Source organism: Choloepus didactylus, chromosome 11, assembly GCF_015220235.1.
Source record: "Choloepus didactylus isolate mChoDid1 chromosome 11, mChoDid1.pri, whole genome shotgun sequence".
NCBI lineage: Eukaryota > Metazoa > Chordata > Mammalia > Pilosa > Megalonychidae > Choloepus > Choloepus didactylus.
This window is the reverse complement of record NC_051317.1, coordinates 77,649,771-77,671,789: the sequence shown is the minus strand read 5'-3', so window position 1 is coordinate 77,671,789 and position 22,019 is coordinate 77,649,771. Positions and strand designations below refer to the sequence as shown.

The 22,019-nt window shown below is 36.3% G+C and overlaps 1 protein-coding gene and 1 pseudogene across 2 annotated transcripts in view; both read right to left on the bottom strand.

Moving 5' to 3' along the window:
• The window catches only part of ITGA2 (integrin subunit alpha 2), a 110,053-nt gene that overhangs the window by 32,027 nt on the left and 56,007 nt on the right, over positions 1–22,019 (bottom strand). For both annotated transcript variants that reach the window (XM_037799037.1, XM_037799036.1), the window contains 7 exons: positions 13,430–13,578; positions 7,918–8,068; positions 7,473–7,638; positions 5,657–5,733; positions 3,694–3,832; positions 2,581–2,726; positions 972–1,115 (listed from right to left, as the gene is read on the bottom strand). In XM_037799037.1, the coding sequence (XP_037654965.1) occupies positions 972–1,115; positions 2,581–2,726; positions 3,694–3,832; positions 5,657–5,733; positions 7,473–7,638; positions 7,918–8,068; positions 13,430–13,578 (972 nt within the window). The remainder of the gene's footprint in view (positions 1–971; positions 1,116–2,580; positions 2,727–3,693; positions 3,833–5,656; positions 5,734–7,472; positions 7,639–7,917; positions 8,069–13,429; positions 13,579–22,019) is intronic.
• On the bottom strand, positions 10,531–10,825 carry LOC119506128 (annotated as a pseudogene).

The window sequence follows — 22,019 nt, the reverse complement described above, 5'->3', positions numbered from 1 at the left end:
TAGTGATAAATCAGAATATTTGATAAACAATAGATTTTAAGAAACTGGAAATTTGTTAAATGTTCGAACACATAGATAGGCCTACCGTAATTGTATACTCAATTATGTATTACTTATATACTTCAGAATTATTTTAATAATTTTGATAAAAAAGTTGGTTTAAACATTAATTTAAATAAATCAGGTTGGACAAAATATCACAATGAGCTAAAGATATTCTTTACCATATTAATGTCAGTTTCTCTTTTTTCATTCTTTCTGTTGTATACTCATCTAATGTTCTCTGTCAAACTGTGCCTTTATTTCTGTTTTTTTTTTTTTTTCCCCCGAGTTTCACCAAGGTTCAGCCTACAAATTTAAAAAACGATGTTTTTTTTCCATATTAGAGTATGTTATGTTTTATGTGAATGGACTGGAAACTCCAAAAGCTGGACATATACCTAAATGTCACACCAAGCAATGGAATTTCCTGACAAACTAACGTAGAAAGCATTTGGGATTATATGGAGGCTTCCAAAGTGCTTGGTATAATTTGTTTCTTTCAACGAAAAATTTTAACAAGATAATTTTGCCTTTTGTTTTGTTACCTTTTTACAGCAAAGAGGAATAATTGCTTTAGATACTTGGAAAATACACAAATGATTGTGTGCATGTATTTTAAAAAATGATGTGCATTTATAAAGGCTTTATTTGTATAACAGACAACATAATCAAAAATAATAGACAATATAATCAAAGTACTCTTATGGAAAATGGCAGTGAACTATACATTACCCTCTAGGTATGCCTTTTAATGTGATTTTTAAAATTATAATCTAATGATGACATCCTCAAAACTGACGAAATATAAACCATACCATATATGCAAAGTAATTATCATTAATAATAATAAATTTTCTTCTAAAATGTAGATTTTTATCAGAATGAATGAAAATTATACTGCCGGTTTAATATATATATATATTTTTTACCTTTGTTATAGTAAATAGGTAGACTCTTCCTTCCTCTTTCTTCAGGTCATTCATGTATGTTGGTGCACCCACCAAGAGTACATCTGTAATGGTGTCTTTATCCACATCAACTGAACAGAGCACACTACCAAAATAGGAGCCAATCTGGAAAAGTAAAGCAATTAACCTTAGGAATCCTAGGATTCATATGCTCTTAATATTACTCTGAAATTTTATTTATTCATTCAACAAACACAAACTGAGGACTTACTACCAGCAAGGTACTACACAAGGTGCTAGGAATATAATGATGGATCACATACTCCCTCACCTCCGGTGATGTCACCATCTAACATTTGGTTCTTAAACAAGAATCACCAAGAAAGTGCCTTTAAAATACAGATCCCTGACACCCATTTCCAGGGATTTTGTTGCAATGTCTAGTGTGTGGTCCATACAACAGCATTTTAAATAAGTACCTCAGGCATTTCGGATGCTAGTAGGCCAAATATGACATTCAAGAGAAACAGTATGTATGTGGGATATGTGACTGGGAAAGGTGGCAGAGAAGTAGGGTGATGCACAAATAATCATGCTTCCATGGTAAAATATGTTGTAATAGAGTCAGTTTCAAAATGCTGTGTGATCAGAGAACCGGGAGTCAGAATGGCTTAGAAAGACAAGGTACTATTTGAATTGGATCTTAAAGGAGGACAAGGGATTTTCTAGGTGAGGAGGAGTGGGAAAGCATGAACAATGTATAAGGGTCCACAGCATGATCAGGGAAAGGTGAGTAGTTGCCAGAAAATCAGAGACTCAGATCTTCTTACTCCTGGGAAGTCTATAGAGATAGCAGGATCAGACTTAATCCCAGAGAAGAGAAATCTGGGGTTAGTTTCTCCAATTAAAGGAAGGAAGTGACGATTCTTAGGGACCAGTGATGCTCACTTTAAATGTGTGCTAAGCCATGGGTCAAAACAAACTGCTTAGCAAGGAAACAGGAATGTATCAGCTGACCTTTGCTCCAGGGATAGGAAGTGGAGCCAAAAGTGGGAGGCATCATAGGTTCTGACCACCAAACTGTCACACATCAGTAGAAAGGGGTAAAGAGAAGAGCATTTTGCTTTTAGATAGGTCAAAGCCAACATGACACCTTGACATGTTCAGATGAGGTATCTTAGTCTTCACAATGCTATACTCCTCCCTTTTTCTCCTTATTTTTCCTTCAGCACTTGAGCCCCTAGGGTGGGCTTGCCTACAAATCAGTGGTAGGTGCTTTCCATCGTGATGGAATAAAGTCCACGTATTACTAATCTGGGGTGTCAAAATTATGGAGTTGGATGTAACAAAATAGCACAGGCTTTGAGGCCAGACAGGGTTGGGGTTTAATGATGACTCAAGCCCATTAAAACTGTATGACCTTAGAAATTTAGTTAAACTCTCAATAACCAGTCCAAAGGGGATAGTAGAACCTCTCAATATTGCTGTGAAGATTTAAGGAAACTAAAAGTAAACTCAGTCACAGAGTAGGCACTCAGTAAATATTAATTTCCATTTCTACTCACCCCAACTTCCCACCTGCCCCAATTATCTGTAAAATTAATTCTTTCTGCTAACCGATGGGATTTACCTGATCACCTCTGTGAGCCTGAATAATTGTGACACTGCCATTCTCCTTAACACTGTAGAGAACTATCTGGCCAGTATAATTTGCTCGTGGAGCACCAGCAACAAAGTGGATGCTTTTTCCAGTAGAAATCGCAGCCACAGAATAACCTAGGAGAGAAGGAGTCACAGAGTAAATACTGTTGAATATTTCAACCAGATAAGGCTTGCAAAGTCAGTGGCAGATGATCAGAGATCCCCTTCTGTTGGTTGTGATGCACAGTTCCTAGTGTTTCTGAATTTATCATTGAGGGCATAGCTTCATTTATCTAAGATGACCTGCTCCTGCCCTTTGACCCACAGTGCTTCCCTGCAAGGCAGGAACTCTGGCTATAAAGCAGGCCTACATTCTGGGTTGTCCCCATCAGACACATGTTGGTACTTAAGCACTCACGAAATAGTTCTTGAATGAAGGAATAAATAAATTTAGAAGTAATTTTGTAGAGTGAAAGAACACAGGCTTTGAAGTCAGACAATCTCAGGTTCAAATTCTGGATCTGCCACTTACTAGGCTGACTTTGGGCAAATTATTTAATCTCACTGGCTCTCAAAAGTTAAATGGGGATGATAATGTTTTCTTCAAAGGGTTGTAAGGAGAAACTAATTTTATGTAGCTACAGCAGCCAGCTCAGAAATTGTTCCATAGTGGGTGCCCAAAATTGGTGGCTGCTATTATTGTAGGAACAAAAAGACTAAAAACTCAAAAAGAGTATAAGACTACCACTTCCTGTATTGGCTTTTAGAAATTATTTCTATTTTGGAGAAGCATAATCACGGTCCCAGGAATAATACTGCTTGAACAGACAAAAGAGATAAGCGAGAATAATACAGGGTTCTTTTCATTAAGTATGTATGGGCTAAAACCTGACTGTGAAAGAGGCAACGTAAATATGTGTAATAAATAAAATAGGTGACAGTTCAGGGACTTTGCTGAATTGACCCTGAGATTCAAGAAGGAGCTGTTTTAAAGAAAAGGAAAGGTGTAGGTAAGCTTTCTATAGAAATAAGTCACAATGAAGCCATTCTACGAAGTTTTTATGACCTTAAATCTGCTGAGCCCAATGCTGCTATGCCTTACCTAAATATGAACTGTGATTTCTATCTTGCAGAATTTGGTCAAAGGCTTGTTTAGGAAAGATGGATGGTCCATGGGATGTTTGCTGGACAACAGTTCCACTCCAGCCATAAGCCCCTACTGCACCCAGCATCAGGATATCCTAAAATGATCAAAAAATGAAGATAAAACAAGTCACCTTTAAAGCCGAAGAAAGCAGAGTAAGTAAAACATAGAAATAAATTGTCTAGATTTAAGGAGAATAAGCTAAGCATGATTAAATATAGTATTTATGAATGTATGCATTTATAGATATAAAGATCTATAGATATAGCTATATCAGAATTGTTTTAAATAGATATATAGATATATCAGAACTGTTATAATATAGTTATGCTGGAGAACAAGCCTTCCCATGGGCTATGTTATGTGGCCTTTATTTAGTATCACACATTATAGAGATAAATCTTTGTTATAAGCTGCAGTACAGAAATATTACATAAGTTATTTTAAAATTTCCAGTCAAGGGTGCAAGTCCTGAAACTTTGTGAGTCTTTAGAAAGGGTAAGAGATGAGCCTTGGGTCCCACATACGCATAAGTAAAGCTCACAGCGGATATGAGACATTCTTGGGAAATAGGAAGTGCTGATGACGGAGGAAGACAGACGGCTGCTGCTGCTATCCCCAGCACGTCTTGGGAGTCTCTCTTCTGATCTATTCTATTTTCAACCTTCTTCCTCTTTCTGCTTGACTCCTCCTCCAATTTCCATCTGTCACCTTTACCCTATTCCATCTATTTGAAAATAGCCACGATACAAAAGGCTCCTGCAGCTGTGACAGTCCATCTTTTGGAAGGAAAAGTATCTATTGGTCATCACCGGGTGGCAGACAAAGGAGGAAGGATGGGTTCAAAATCCAATGTGAATACTCAGTCCTATAAATCTCACAGAAGGCAGGGTTAGTCAGGATGGGATTTATTATTTTTAAGTTTGATATTTCCTATTTTGGTCATAGAAAAATATCAAAGATACAACTTTGGATCAAAAATACAAGCCACTTCAAAAATTAAATAAGGAAATGATGTGCACCATTTTGAAGATGAGACCATAACAGTTTTTAAATGGTTGCCTTAAGATACAGGACTCTGAATTTGGTGTGCATGAATGGGCTTCCAGGAGTGTCCAAAAAACTCATAAAAATTGTGCTCACAATTCTGTGTATGTGGAGTCATTTACATTTTTTTCTGAGAGAAATATCCTTGACTTTTATGACTGTCTTTAATGATCGGTGATCCACAAAAAGCACCCTTCATTCTAGAAAGAAAGTGATCTGTTCTTGGTTCTTTGATCTGATGATCAAATCCTCTGAGTTCATTTTGTCCCTTAAATATTTCCCAATGTCATTTCTCTCTTTGTCCCTTTCACACTCACTCATATTCTGAGTAGAATTAGAACCAGAGGCTGGAGAAATGAATGCTTTCGAGAAAGAATGGATTTCCCAGCCTAAGAAGGCAGTGTTGTATTATGATTCCACTTCACATTTTTCCTAACTCCTCTTACCTTTCTAACTATATTCTGTTTGTTCTCTTAGAAGAAAGACACTAAGATAACTCAGAATTCAACGACAGTGATGGCAAGGGTTTGTGTTTTTAACAAACATTTCCAGTGATTAACTGATTGAAAGGAAATTTCTGCACTGTTAACATCTTTAATTAACATACTGCCTGTCCTCTGGAGTACTCAAAAGCATTCTTGTACATTATGATTTTCTTTTTCCATTCAAAAATCCCTGTGAAATAGGGGAGGGAAGGCATTATTAACCTTCATTGTTTGGATGGCAGTCAGCACCACACAGCAACTAAACAACTGTGATTAGAAATCAACTGTTGATTGCTAGATGGCTGTTTTCCCATTTTACGTATAAGGCTACTATGTCCAGAAGTGTTAGGCCAAATGACACATGACTTGAAGTTATCTGATATACACACATTTTGAGGAGAATAATCTGCACTGAATCCCACTTGTGACATTTCCATCTGGAAGTTGTCTCCTCCTTGAACAGTACCTGGGAAATAATAATTTCAAAATGTATATTACTGTCAGCAATTTTAAGTCAAATTTTCAAGCATGCACATACATACACACACACATACACACAATCGATGTTCTGATGTTCACTCAAAACTACAGGGTTGGCAGATTCTGGGAGGGAAAAGTCACTAAGGAAATGTTATAACGGATTACATAAATTCACAGTAATTCCAAGGCTGTGTTTGAAGTTGGCATTAATGTTGATTAAGCATTAATGTGTTTCTTGGAATTTACTTATGAAGTTCCTGATATCAAAGAACACTCCACAAATGTTACGAGGTATGATGCAAACAGGCTTCGATTATGTTTTATATTTAACAGTACTAAGAAAATAACTGAATTTTGAGCTTTTAAATCTTGATACTAATAAATGTATGGATATCTCCCATGTAGGTGGAGGAGCTAAGCAATTGAGATTGAGAAAGAAATTTACCAATAGGGAAGTCTGTCCTAGTTATATATATGTGCTTGCTTCTGTCACTAATGCTATAATTTTGATTAGTACTCATTTTCCATACAATGTGGTCAAAATGGTTGTTTTACTAATCTTTGCAAAAGGGAAGCTAAATTCTTAGACTGTCATTTAATAGAAGACAAATTTTACCACAGGACATAGTGACAAAGACATAGTCATTTGTTTAAAAGATGTAACAATTTTTACAGGATGAGTATAAATAATGCTTACTACAGTAGGACAGTACCCCCCAAAATTGTAATAGAAAATAATACTCAAATAATTTCTGGTTAGCATTTATATTGTATCATGCTTGTTCTTTCTCATATTACCACAAACAAACAAAATTATCAGCATAGGTAGCCTAATGTTTTTGTATTCTCTCAGACTACATTAGATTATGATGGTGGTTTCAATAACTTAGAAGCACCCTGGAATGTTTAAGAAGCAATCAAATTTCTTGGATAGAACTTTCCAGTGGATAAATAGGAAATCAAGATTTCACTATAGAAATGAATACATAATTTATTTAGCCCTTTTAACCTAGTTCATGAAGCAGTATCTGACACATAGTAAATGCTGAATAAATATATGCTCTTAATTACTGATAGTTATTTGGATTTAACCATTGGGAACCAGGAATTGGGTTGTGTGGGAATTTTTACGAACTGGGAAGTGTGTTCCAGTCCTTCCTGCAGGGAGCTCAGAAAAGCTACTTTTTCTACACTGACTAGACCTTCCCAGGCCACGCAAATAATCAAAAGTCTGAAATCTTCACTGTATTTTTCTAATTTTAATATTATACATGCCTGTTATAGACAAATTCAAGAATTTCAAAAATTATATAATAGTGTAAAAAGGTAAAACTATTAGCAATTGTAATAGATATGACTAAATTGTTCCTTAAAAATTTTAATAATCAATCTTATCAAGAGTATTAGCTTCTTTGTTTCCCTCATAATCTCTCCAAGATTAAGCATTATTAATCTTTATCATCCTTTAGGCAAAAGCATAATATTGATTTAGTTTGTGTCTTTAAATAATGACTGAACTTGGCAATATTTTCTGAGGTTTATTGGCCATTTGTATTTTGTCTTCTATAAAATATTTCATATTCTGTGTTCATTTTTCTTGATTTGTAGTTCTTTTTATAAAAGGTATACAAATTAATATTAATAGAGTAACTATGTTATAATAAAATCAAGAATTCTCGAAAAAAGTTCTCAAAAGAAAAATCCTTGAAAAGAGAGTTCTTTTACCTTCTATGCTAAAAATTTGTTCTCCTAATGTCCCAGCCTTTTCTAGTAGAGCTGTTTCATCAGACACATTGAAAAAGTATCTTTCTGTTGGAATACTGGCAATTGCTTTGATTTCTTTTATTAAATTTTTAGTATCAAGGGCATTTCTGTTTAAGTATCCAAGAACCTTGAAAATAGAGAAAGAGGAAAAGAGGTCATTATTTTTATACTCCATTTTCCCACTAGCACTTTTTAGCCTATTTCCATACATAGAAGCAAATCAAGCAACATTCCCACTTGCTTTTAGTTTACAGAACTGAAAATAAGCAAGGAGGAGAGATAGGGTAAAAACTCTTTCGTATGACACTATGAACAGCCAATGAGAAAGTGCAGACATGTGAAGTAATACTATAAAGGAACATTTACCCATCAACCACAAAATGAATAAACGGAAAAAGCCACTTACTGCTATGCCAAATCTCACTATGTTGTCCTTGTTGCACTGATCAATCACTGCTTTCAACATTGAACCATCATGTGATTCACCATCAGTTACAACCACCATTACTTTGGTAGCACTTGGTCGTCCACCAGCAGCTGCTGAATAAGCAAAATCCCTGTGACAGATAAAAGTCAAGTCTCACTATCACAAGATGAAGATAATACATGCATTTCGGGCTTGAAATAAAAATTTGAGACAAGCTTCTTTGAGCAAAACCTGTTGCAACTTATAATTTCTCTCCATGTCAATTCTGGTGACATAGTTGACTATGTAGTTTGTAGAGAAACATAAAAATGTACATCTTGCTTGGCATTACAAATGATTTCCATGGATTTCATGGCGTGTGTGTGTGTGTGTGTGTGTATGTATTTACACCTGGAATCCTTAGAATTATCTTATGATAAGAAAATTAAATTCATTAATACTAAGCCATAGAGCTAAGACATTCCTAACATAAATTTTACTCATTGGATCTGGAAGTACTTTGTCATTACTTATTTATTTTTTACAAAGTTATAATTACACCTGGCAAAAAATTTCAGAGTTTGGAAAGGTGTAAAATGAAAAATTGACACCACTCCCCCTTCCAAAGGTAACACTATTATCACACTCTAGAAAATGTATTATTTATATGCAATATAGGTATATGCATAGTCTACCCCTTAAAATCTTACACATATGGGGTCACATTCTATGCAGTTACTTTTCATTTTGATGGAGAGCTTTCCATATCAGCACATATAAAGCCAATAGGGCCTTTTTAATGACTGCATAGTATTTCATTATTTGGAGGGCACCATAGTTTATTTAATCAGTTCCCCATTAGTGGGCACTTAGGATATTTGGAGTTTTATAAGTAATGCTACAATGAATGTTCCTGTGTATATATTTTGACATATTTTTATCAGTAGGATAAAATCTTCACAGTGGAATTACCAGGACAATGGATATACACACTTCAAATTTAGGACATTTGGAGTTTTATAAGTAATGCTGCAATGAATGTTCCTTTGTATGTATTTTGATGTATTTTTATCAGTAGGATAAACTCTTAGCAGTGGAACTGCCAGGACAATGGGTATACACATTTCAAATTTTGATAGATATTACCAAATTGCCCTTAAAAATGTCCACCAATTTATAATACCATCAGTGTACTTAGGTGCAAATTCTCTACTTCCTTTCCCTAATAATGAGAGTTGTTAAACATTTTAGTTTTGGGCATTAAAAGAAGTGAGAAATTATGTATACTCCATTAAGAATGAATGATGAGAACTTTATATGTTCACTAACAATCTGTATTTCTTTTTTTAACTTGATTTTTCTATATCTTTGTCCATTTTTCTTTGTGCTATTCATCATTTTCTTAATAATCAGTAAGATCTTGTTGTTAATAAAGCAAATAGCTTCCTGAGTACATTAATCATCTTTGGAATTTTAAGTGGTATTATTTTGTACAGAAGTGTATGTTTTGACATAATATAATCAAATTTATCGATGTTTTTCTGTCTTTTATATTTGGCATGATATTTTAAAAAGACTTCCCATCTCTATGTTTTAAAATCATTCAAGTTTTCTCCTAGTTCTTCATTTTCTTATATTTAAATCTTTGATCTAGCTGGAATTTATTTATTTATTTATTTACTTGTTTATTTATTCATTTATTCATTTATTATTTTTTCATGTGGAAGATAATTTATTTAGCCTTTGTGATTAGGTACACAATAATAACATATCCTTGGCAAAGGAAGACCTTATTAAAGTTCCATAAATTGCTTTAATAAGGTAAATCTTTAGGATGATTTTATGGGGCTTTCAGACATTAAGTTTGAGAAAGTTGCAGGTTATCAGGATTTGCATACATGAGCACAATCAAAACAGTAAAATAACCAAATAAGACATTTTAACACCCACCAAAATGTAATTGCAATTTCTAGTCAAATTTCATTTTGAACTCAATTTATTTTCCATTTTATACTCGTTGATGTTTTTCTGAATGTAGGTTACAAATCTTTTGCATTATCTCCCCAGTCTCAATACCACAGTCACCTGTTTTACCTTGGCTATATTTTTATCCTTTAGAGTAGTATATGCTTATTAAGCCAGTTGTACTCCAGTAACCTTGTCAATGTAAAAACATTAAAGAATTAAGAACAAATAATGGAGTCATTATTTCACTGATCCTAATCAGCAGCAATTCTGCCTGATAAATTCTTTTCATCTCTAAACAGCATCTGAAAGAAAAGTGAAATTAGGGGAAACCTATGATATTTTACCAGACATTGTGTGCTTATAATAGTTCAACAGTGGTAAAACTTGATAAGAGTAAATTAGTAGTCTAACATTTTAAAATGTATATTTTAATATTTATAAAGCTTATGAATACTTAAGCTTGTGGAAAAGGTGACCAAGATACACAAATTAGGAGATACACGTGTCCATTTAAATTTTCTTTCTTTTTTTTCAGAATATTTTATTATAGTTGTTTAAAGTACAATAGTTCATTTGTCATTTGGAATTCCCTTTATTGTAAAGATGTGTCTTTTGTCTGATGATACACAGCAGCCTTGTCGGTGGTTATTCTGGACCTCCATGTTGGGTAAATTCAATTTTATCTTGTGACATAAGTTTCCTTCTCTATTTCTGAGGTGATGACTTTACTATTTCTCGAGTATCTGGAAGACCCTGATGCATCTACTTCCCATAGAATGCTGTGAAATTACAGAAGAGTGAGAAGGTATTTCTGCTGATCTCAAAGCTCTGATACATTGAGTTTAAGGTTGTGTCTTCAGTCAGGAAAACTTATTAATGGAGTATGTGGCTTGAACACCTGAATGATCCTGCGGGCAGATGCCATCTTGCTGCCCATCATGGAATTTATTTTGACGCAAGGAATGAGGCAGGGATTCAGCTTTATGTTGTTTCTAGATGGTGGCCAGTTGTCCAACAACTTTTATTTTTTACCCATTGGACTCTCCTGCTGCATGGTCTTTCTGGGTAATGTCACCTACTCCTTTGGATTAACTACCACCTATATGATGATACTCTAAAGTCTCTGTTTTCCATTGATCCCTTCCATCTTTTAATTTATATATTCAATGCTTGCTGAATATTTTCACCTGAATAGGTAAGAAGCACTTCAAATTCAACATGTCTTAAACTGAACACATCATTTTATTTCCTAAAACGTTTCTTGTATTCTATATTGTAGAATACAGAAATACAAGAAAATACTCCTATTTTGTCATTCAGTCATACTTGAATTTCAGCATTCACACCAAATAATTTTTGATCTCATATATGATCATAAGGTTTTTGAAGACAGAAACTGTTTCTCATTTATTTATTCCCGCCCCCCCCCCCTTCAAATCCCTGGCTTATATTTGCAGTCCCTGCATTCTTTTGATTAGCAGCAGTGCTTAGAATAATAAATTGCAAACCATAGGCATTCAAAGTAACAAGGTGGATGGAAATACAGCAATATTTACTGAGTGTCAGATTATTATTCTATTAGATGTTATAAATAAACAGAGAAAATAAATAAAGGAAATTAAATTCTGGGAGGTGTGAGTAAGAAGTTGGGTGATCCTCTTAGCAATGAAATGAAGAAATCCTGTTAGTTTGGGAAATAGTGGGAAGAAAGACATGAGGGTAGGGAATAAAAACCAAAATTCTGAAAAGATATGAAAGCTCTAGAAATCCCACCTTGACAGACAGTGGCCATTATCCTGGAGAAGAAAGCTTGCCAGACATCCTGCTACTTTCTGTGGAAAATGCCACACCAGTATTTCATGCTAAAAAACGGGACCCTTTGCAGTTTCTACCTATTGGAGGCCATTTTATATCTCAACTCACTAACCCCTCAACCTGGTTTACTGGACCAGGAAGGTCACTTCATCTAATGGCAGATGACCTAGGGACTGGCCAACAGCCTATGAGATGGTCTGGCATTAAAGGACAGGATTAACCAAGCCAATCATATCCTCTCTCATGGGGAATTACTATTGAGATATGTAGGGAGAGTTACCAGTTGATAGTAGAAGCAATAACTAAAATATACACACAGAAAAAAGAAGGGGCAGATATAAGAGGAATTACAGAATTAGAAAGGACAGGATGTGGTGACTGGCCAGATGTGGGATCTAAACTAAGAAAGAGCAGAAAGAATAAGGAAAACCACCAAGTTTTTAGTTCAAAATAATTGGGGGAATAGGCTGTAGCATGAATCAAAAAAGCAGAGTCACGAAGAGGAGTAGGGAAAATAATTCAGGCCAGTGTTGGATATATGGATTTGGTTAAGTGATCCAAAACTCCAGATGAAGATATTCAGCATTATCTGGGTGCCTGTGCAAATCTGGGGAGAGAGTTCAGGGCTGACAACATAGCTATGGGGTATCCCACACACATGCAATGTTTGATGCCATTAAAGTGGATACCATTTCTAAGAGAGGAGGACTATAAAGGAGGGCTGAGGACAGAGGTTTTGGAAATATTCTGTTTAGTGAAGAGAAAATAGGAGGAGCCAGTGAAGAGGCAAATGTTGCTGACAAAGAGTTTCTAGGGATTTCAGAAGTTTGCAGTGTTGTGGCAACTGGGGTCGGGATAGCAGTGTCGATCGTTACAATATGCTCAGAGAAGCTAAAGAGGATGAAGCTTGAGATGGGACCACTGGGTTGGGCCATGTTTATCTTTAACAAAATACTGTAAGTAGCAGGGCTATGTGTTTCAAGGAGTGGATGTAGAGAGTAGAGATGCTTCTTTTAAGGAATTATTGTAGTGGAAGGAAGGAATTCACAATGAAATGAAAAATGTGGGAAGAAGGTTTAAGGGAAGAAAGGTGAGCTTATTGTTTACATTTTTTTTTAAAACAATTGGGGAGGGTTTATCATTTTTGTAAAGATATTCGATTAAAGTAGGATGAATATGAAGTCCAGTGGAATTGAGAAAATAGAGAAACTGAGTGAAAAATCAAGACAGTGCTGTGTAGTTGTAAAATTCACACTCCCCGTAACTTATAATAATAAACTCATTCAATTCAGACTCATACATGATCAACATTTACAATTCTATAACCTCTGTTAATTTGCCTGAAGTGCTCTAATAGCTCAGGTTGTCTGTAGTTGATAGATATTAATATGTACGTAAAAACTGTTCATTTTCCTACTCTTTTAACCTAAGCTCTTCCTATTTCATTTCATTTACTTCATGTAATCATGTACTTCATGATTCATGCATATGTACTTCATATAAAAATCATGTAATATACAAATCCTAGAAATCAAAGATTTTTAACTTCATTTCACAACTGCCATTTCAAAGTGTTCAAGTCACAGAATAGTTAAACTTTCCTTCTTTATTTTTTCTGATTTAGTATAGGTATCAGGTATATCCTTTTTCTTTCTATTTTCTTTCCTTTTTCTTACCCATAAGCATTTTTTTCTTATCAAAATATTGTCATATTAGCCTCACAACTTACCTTGCAAACTGAATTGCTTTGAAAGTATTTGTGAGGTCACCACCATGTTGGAACGTTCGAGATGTTGCTTCAATCATTTTAGCTTTGGCTTTAAAAGTGTTCAGGTTAAACACAATTCTTGGATTATTGGCATACTGAATTAATCCCACCTTCAACAGAGCAGAAGGTTATTAATGGATTATCAAGTTATAAATAATTTGCTTCACCATTATAATAAAATCAAAAGTGCATTTGGAGGTGGCTGAAAGCTTAAGATAATCACTTCTAATTTTGTTCTTAATAATAGTTATTTTTCTTTCAACAGAATGGCTTCTTCGTTATTTGAAACTGTCAGTTTACAATAGCAGAACTTATCGCCAAGGAACATGATGTGCTATAGCTTATATTTTGGTTCTCAAGTGTAATAATTATAGGTTTTTAAGCACTGCCCTATAATATTTTAATGTGGGTAAATATTATAATAAGGATAAAAATTCACAACAGGAGGATTAAAACTATAAATAAATGTCCTAATGACAGACGAATATAATTATGTTAACAATGTAAAATGATAAGCAGTCATAGATGGAAGGTAACGTCTCGTTAATTGAGCACAATTATATAATAAACAGAAAATTAGAGTTGAATAAAGAAAAACCAACGTGCCCCTAATCAATTCAGTACATTGGGATCTATTTATTGTGCTGGATCCCTTCTAATTATGGGTTCCAGTATCTTGGGAGGAAAACTGCTATATGTGCCTGTGAGAAAGAGCATTTCTGGCCTTTAGAGAATATGTCTTTAGAGAGAGAGTGTTATTTGAGAGAGCTGAGAGACAGAAAGACTTTTCAACAAAATGTTCAGGGACAGTTTCTAATTCGTTTTATCAAGAAGGGTCACCTTAAGTAGACAAGCAAAAAGAAAACTTTACTCAAATAGCAGATCTTTACAAGAAGGTCATACCCTTCCATTAATGTCCTTGTTCTCAGGCACTGAAATTATTCTGTAAGCCTGGGAATTGGGTTTCCAGGGCAGGAAGTGGTCAGTGGTAAGAGGGTTTCTGAAACAGAGGTCCATGAGGAAAGGTGGGAGGGACAGACTTGGATCTTGGATGGCCATCAGCTAATTTTTGCTAGAGAGGCATTGGGAAGATGGCCAAAAAAAAAAAAAAAAAGATATTTCTGGACCCTTTTATTTAGGGTAGGATGTAAAACTTGAGAAGGAGGAAAGAATAAAAAATAACTCTGAGGATTTCAAAGTCTAATATGAGAAGAAAATTGTAATATTTCCCATGACATAACCCTAGAAGTATGTGCAAGAAAGGGGAAGGCTGAATAGGTGATTCAAAGAAATACGGCATATTAGGACTTATAGAGAGGTCAAACTTCAGTTGTACGAAAGAGGAAGAAGATGCATTGGGGTAGGAGGAAAAAGAGAAAGTAGACGAAGACCATGAATTCCATATGAGAGACTGTTAAGTCAAGTTAAGGGTGGGTAGGGGGAGGATGGTTAACACTTTTAGAGATGGAGAAAATAAGCAGGTACATACGAGAACTTTTCTTATAAGGAATCTTTAACAGTAATACTCCCCCCAAACCAGTCCTATGCCTGGTCTTATATAACAGAGTTTTCTGATAAAAGCCCACAAGAAACCTCAGCAGATATTAATGTCCCCTTGGTATTGAAAAGCAATGTCAAGGGGGTAAACATGTGTTAATATTTTATAATCCTGTATAAGAAAGCAAAAAGGGAAATTTCAATATCGATAACAGCAAAGCACATAGGGAAAAATGGTTTAACAATTGTTACAAGATGTTGGATGTTGGAGCATTACATGTCAACACAAGAACATAAATTGGAAATTCTGTGAATTGGTCCCCATTGAATTTCATTCAATGTGCTCCTACAACTGAATGACCCATCAAATGGCAGATCTCATCAGAAAGAAAAACATAAGGAGCAGAATTTTTTCATAAATGCTATTCATTCTTCTTAAAGAAGCATGGAAGATGGCAGACTGGTGAGCTATATGTTTTATTTACTCCTCCAGGAAAGTAGGTAGAAAGCCAGGAACTGCGTGGACTGGACACCACAGAGCAATCTGTCTTTGGGCATACTTCATACAACACTCATGAAAATGTCGAACTGCTGAGATCAGCGAAATCTGTAAGTTTTTGCGGCCAGGGGACCCGCGCCCCTCCCTGCCAGGCTCAGTCCCGTGGGAGGAGGGGCTGTCAGCTCCGGGAAGGAGAAGGGAGAACTGCAGTGGCAGCCCTTATCAGAAACTCATTCTACTGATCCAAACTCCAACCATAGATAGACTGAGACCAGACACCAGAGAATCTGAGAGCAGCCAGCCCAGCAGAGAGGAGACAGGCATAGAAAAAAAAACAACACGAAAAACTCCAAAATAAAAGCAGAGGATTTTTGGAGTTCTGGTGAACACAGAAAGGGGAAGGGCGGAGCTCAGGCCTTGAGGCGCATATGCAAATCCCGAAGAAAGCTGATCTCTCTGCCCTGTGGACCTTTCCTTAATGGCCCTGGCTGCTTTGTCTGTTAGCATTTCAATAACCCATTAGATCTCTGAGGAGGGCCCTTTTTTTTTTTTTTTTTTTTTAATCCTTTTTTCTTTTTCTAAAACAATTACTCTAAGAAGCCCAATACAGAAAGCTTCAAAGACTTTCAATTTGGGCACGTCAAGTCAAGAGCAGAACTAAGAGAGCTCTGAGACAAAAGGCAATAATCCAGTGGCTGAGAAAATTCACTAAACACCACAACTTCCCAAGAAAAGGGGGGTGTCTGCTCACAGCCACCATCCTGGTGGACAGGAAACACTCCTGCCCATCACCAGCCCCATAGCCCAGAGCTGCCACAGACAACCCAGTGTGACGGAAGTGCTTCAAATAACAGGCACACACCACAAAACTGGGCGTGGACATTAGCCTTCCCTGCAACCTCAGCTGATTGTCCCAGAGTTGGGAAGGTGGAGCAGTGTGAATTAACAAAGCCCCATTCAGCCATCATTTGAGCAGACTGGGAGCCTCCCTACACAGCCCAGCAGCCCAGAACTGCCCTGGGGGGACGGCACTCACCTGTGACATAGCACAGTCATCCCTCAACAGAGGACCCGGGGTGCACAGCCTGGAAGAGGGGCCCACTTGCAAGTCTCAGGAGCCATACGCCAATACCAAGGACTAGTGGGTCAGTGGCAGAGACAAACTGTGGCAGGACTGAACTGAAGGATTAGACTATTGCAGCAGCATTAAAAATCTAGGATCACCAGGGAGATTTGATTGTTAGGGCCACCCCCCCTCCCCAACTGCCCAGAAACACGCCCCACATACAGGGCAGGCAACACCAACTACACACGCAAGCTTGGTACACCAATTGGGCCCCACAAGACTCACTCCCCCACTCACCAAAAAGGCTAAGCAGGGGAGAACTGGCTTGTGGAGAACAGGTGGCTCGTGGATGCCACCTGCTGGTTAGTTAGAGAAAGTGTACTCCACGAAGCTGTAGATCTGATAATTTAGAGATAAAGACTTCAATAGGTCTACAAACCCTAAAAGAACCCTATCAAGTTCAGCAAATGCCATGAGGCCAAAAACAACAGAAAATTAAAAGCGTATGAAAAAACCAGACGATATGGATAACCCAAGCCCAAGCACCCAAATCAAAAGACCAGAAGAGACACAGCACCTAGAGCAGCTACTCAAAGAACTAAAGATGAACAATGAGACCATAGTACGGGATATAAAGGAAATCAAGAAGACTCTAGAAGAGCATAAAGAAGACATTGCAAGACTAAATAAAAAAATGGATGATCTTATGGAAATTAAAGAAACTGTTGACCAAATTAAAAAGATTCTGGACACTCATAGTACAAGACTAGAGGAAGTTGAATAACAAATCAGTGACCTGGAAGATGACAGAATGGAAAATGAAAGCATAAAAGAAAGAAAGGGGAAAAAAATTGAAAAAATCGAAATGGACCTCAGGGATATGATAGATAATATGAAACGTCCAAATATAAGACTCATTGGTGTCCCAGAAGGGGAAGAAAAGGGTAAAGGTCTAGGAAGAGTATTCAAAGAAATTGTTGGGGAAAACTTCCCAAATCCTCTAAACAACATAAATACACAAATCATAAATGCTCAGCGAACTCCAAATAGAATAAATCCAAATAAACCCACTCCGAGACATATACTGATCACACTGTCAAACACAGAAGAGAAGGAGCAAGTTCTGAAAGCAGCAAGAGAAAAGCAATTCACCACATACAAAGGAAACAGCATAAGACTAAGTAGTGACTACTCAGCAGCCACCATGGAGGCGAGAAGGCAGTGGCACGATATATTTAAAATTCTGAGTGAGAAAAATTTCCAGCCAAGAATACTTTATCCAGCAAAGCTCTCCTTCAAATTTGAGGGAGAGCTTAAATTTTTCACAGACAAACAAATGCTGAGAGAATTTGCTAACAAGAGACCTGCCCTACTGGAGATACTAAAGGGAGCCCTACAGACAGAGAAACAAAGACAGGACAGAGAGACTTGGAGAAAGGTTCAGTACTAAAGAGATTCGGTATGGGTACAATAAAGGATATTAATAGAGAGAGGGAAAAATATGGCAAACATAAACCAAAGGATAAGATGGCCGATTCAAGAAATGCCTTCACGGTTATAACGTTGAATGTAAATGGATTAAACTCCCCAATTAAAAGATATAGATTCGCAGAATGGATCAAAAAAAATGAACCATCAATATGTTGCATACAAGAGACTCATCTTAGACACAGGGACACAAAGAAACTGAAAGTGAAAGGATGGAAAAAAATATTTCATGCAAGCTACAGCCAAAAGAAAGCAGGTGTAGCAATATTAATCTCAGATAAAATAGACTTCAAATGCAGGGATGTTTTGAGAGACAAAGAAGGCCACTACATACTAATAAAAGGGGCAATTCAGCAAGAAGAAATAACAATCGTAAATGTCTATGCACCCAATCAAGGTGCCACAAAATACATGAGAGAAACACTGGCAAAACTAAAGGAAACAATTGATGTTTCCACAATAATTGTGGGAGATTTCAACACATCACTCTCTCCTATAGATAGATCAACCAGACAGAAGACCAGTAAAGAAACTGAAAACCTAAGCAATCTGATAAATGAATTAGATTTAACAGACATATACAGGACATTACATCCCAAATCACCAGGATACACATACTTTTCTAGTGCTCACAGAACTTTCTCCAGAATAGATCATATGCTGGGACATAAAACAAGCCTCAATAAATTTAAAAAGATTGAAATTATTTAAAGCACATTCTCTGACCAAAATGGAATACAATTAGAAGTCAATAACCATCAGAGACTTAGAAAATTCACAAATACCTGGAGGTTAAACAACACACTACTAAACAATCAGTGGGTTAAAGAAGAAATAGCAAGAGAAATTGCTAAATATATAGAGACGAATGAAAATGAGAACACAACATACCAAAACCTATGGGATGCAGCAAAAGCAGTGCTAAGGGGGAAATTTATAGCACTAAATGCATATATTAAAAAGGAAGGAAGAGCCAAAATCAAAGAACTAATGGATCAACTGAAGAAGCTAGAAAATGAACAGCAAACCAATCCCAAACCAAGTAGAAGAAAAGAAATAACAAGGATTAAACCAGAAATAAATGACACAGAGAACAAAAAAACAATAGAGAGGATAAATATCACCAAAAGTTGGTTCTTTGAGAAGATCAACAAGATTGACAAGCCCCTAGCTAGACTGACAAAATCAAAAAGAGAGAAGACCCATATAAACAAAATAATGAATGAAAAAGGTGACATAACTGCAGATCCTGAAGAAATTAAAAAAATTATAAGAGGATATTATGAACAACTGTATGGCAACAAACTGGATAATGCAGAAGAAATGGACAATTTCCTGGAAACATATGAACAACCTAGACTGACCAGAGAAGAAATAGAAGACCTCAAACAGCCCATCACAAGCAAAGAGATCCAATCCGTCATCAAAAATCTTCCCACAAATAAATGCCCAGGGCCAGATGGCTTCACAGGGGAATTCTACCAAACTTTCCAGAAAGAACTGACACCAATCTTACTCAAACTCTTTCAAAACATTGAAGAAAATGGAACTCTACCTAACTCATTTTATGAAGCTAACATCAATCTAATACCAAAACCAGGCAAAGATGCTACAAAAAAGGAAAACTACCGGCCAATCTCCCTAATGAATATAGATGCAAAAATCCTCAACAAAATACTTGCAAATCGAATCCAAAGACACATTAAAAAAATCATACACCATGACCAAGTGGGGTTCATTCCAGGCATGCAAGGATGGTTCAACATAAGAAAAACAATCAATGTATTACAACACATTAAAAACTCGAAAGGGAAAAATCAATTGATCATCTCAATAGATGCTGAAAAAGCATTTGACAAAATCCAACATCCCTTTTTGATAAAAACACTTCAAAAGGTAGGAATTGAAGGAAACTTCCTCAACATGATAAAGAGCATATATGAAAAACCCACAGCCAGCATAGTACTCAATGGTGAGAGACTGAAAGCCTTCCCTCTAAGATCAGGAACAAGACAAGGATGCCCGCTGTCACCACTGTTATTCAACATTGTGCTGGAAGTGCTAGCCAGGGCAATCCGGCAAGACAAAGAAATAAAAGGCATCCAAATTGGAAAAGAAGAAGTAAAACTGTCATTGTTTGCAGATGATATGATCTTATATCTAGAAAACCCTGAGAAATCAACGATACACCTACTAGAGCTAATAAACAAATTTAGCAAAGTAGCGGGATACAAGATTAATGCACATAAGTCAGTAATGTTTCTATATGCTAGAAATGAACAAACTGAAGAGACACTCAAGAAAAAGATACCGTTTTCAATAGCAACTAAAAAAATCAAGTACCTAGGAATAAACTTAACCAAAGATGTAAAAGACCTATACAAAGAAAACTACATAACTCTACTAAAAGAAATAGAAGGGGACCTTAAAAGATGGAAAAATATTCCATGTTCATGGATAGGAAGGCTAAATGTCATTAAGATGTCAATTCTACCCAAACTCATCTACAGATTCAATGCAATCCCAATCAAAATTCCAACAACCTACTTTGCAGACTTGGAAAAGCTAGTTATCAAATTTATTTGGAAAGGGAAGATGCCTCGATTTGCTAAAGACACTCTAAAAAAGAAAAACGAAGTGGGAGGACTTACACTCCCTGACTTTGAAGCTTATTATAAAGCCACAGTTGCCAAAACAGCATGGTACTGGCACAAAGATAGACATATAGATCAATGGAACTGAATTGAGAATTCGGAGATAGACCCTCAGATCTATGGCCGACTGATCTTTGATAAGGCCCCCAAAGTCACTGAACTGAGCCATAATGGTCTTTTCAACAAATGGGGCTGGGAGAGTTGGATATCCATATCCAAAAGAATGAAAGAGGACCCCTACCTCACCCCCTACACAAAAATTAACTCAAAATGGACCAAAGATCTCAATATAAAAGAAAGTACCATAAAACTCCTAGAAGATAATGTAGGAAAACATCTTCAAGACCTTGTATTAGGCGGTCGCTTCCTAGACTTTACACCCAAAGCACAAGCAACAAAAGAGAAAATAGATAAATGGGAACTCCTCAAGCTTAGAAGTTTCTGCACCTCAAGGGAATTTCTCAAAAAGGTAAAGAGGCAGCCAACTCAATGGGAAAAAATTTTTGGAAACCATGTATCTGACAAAAGACTGATATCTTGCATATACAAAGAAATCCTACAACTCAATGACAATAGTACAGACAGCCCAATTATAAAATGGGCAAAAGATATGAAAAGACAGTTCTCTGAAGAGGAAATACAAATGGCCAAGAAACACATGAAAAAATGTTCAGCTTCACTAGCTATTAGAGAGATGCAAATTAAGACCACAATGAGATACCATCTAACACCGGTTAGAATGGCTGCCATTAAACAAACAGGAAACTACAAATGCTGGAGGGGATGTGGAGAAATTGGAACACTTATTCATTGTTGGTGGGACTGTATAATGGTTCAGCCACTCTGGAAGTCAGTCTGGCAGTTCCTTAGAAAACTAGATATAGATTTACCATTCGATCCAGCGATTGCACTTCTCGGTATATACCCGGAAGATCGGAAAGCAGTGACACGAACAGACATCTGCACGCCAATGTTCATAGCAGCATTATTCACAATTGCCAAGAGATGGAAACAACCAAAATGTCCTTCAACAGATGAGTGGATAAATAAAATGTGGTATATACACACGATGGAATACTACGCGGCAGGAAGAAGGAACGATCTCGTGAAACATATGACAACATGGATGAACCTTGAAGACATAATGCTGAGCGAAATAAGCCAGGCACAAAAAGAGAAATATTATATGCTACCACTAATGTGAACTTTGAAAAATGTAAAACAAATGGTTTATAATGTAGAATGTAGGGGAACTAGCAGTAGAGAGCAATTAAGGAAGGGGGAACAATAATCCAAGAAGAACAGATAAGCTATTTAACGTTCTGGGGATGCCCAGAAATGACTATG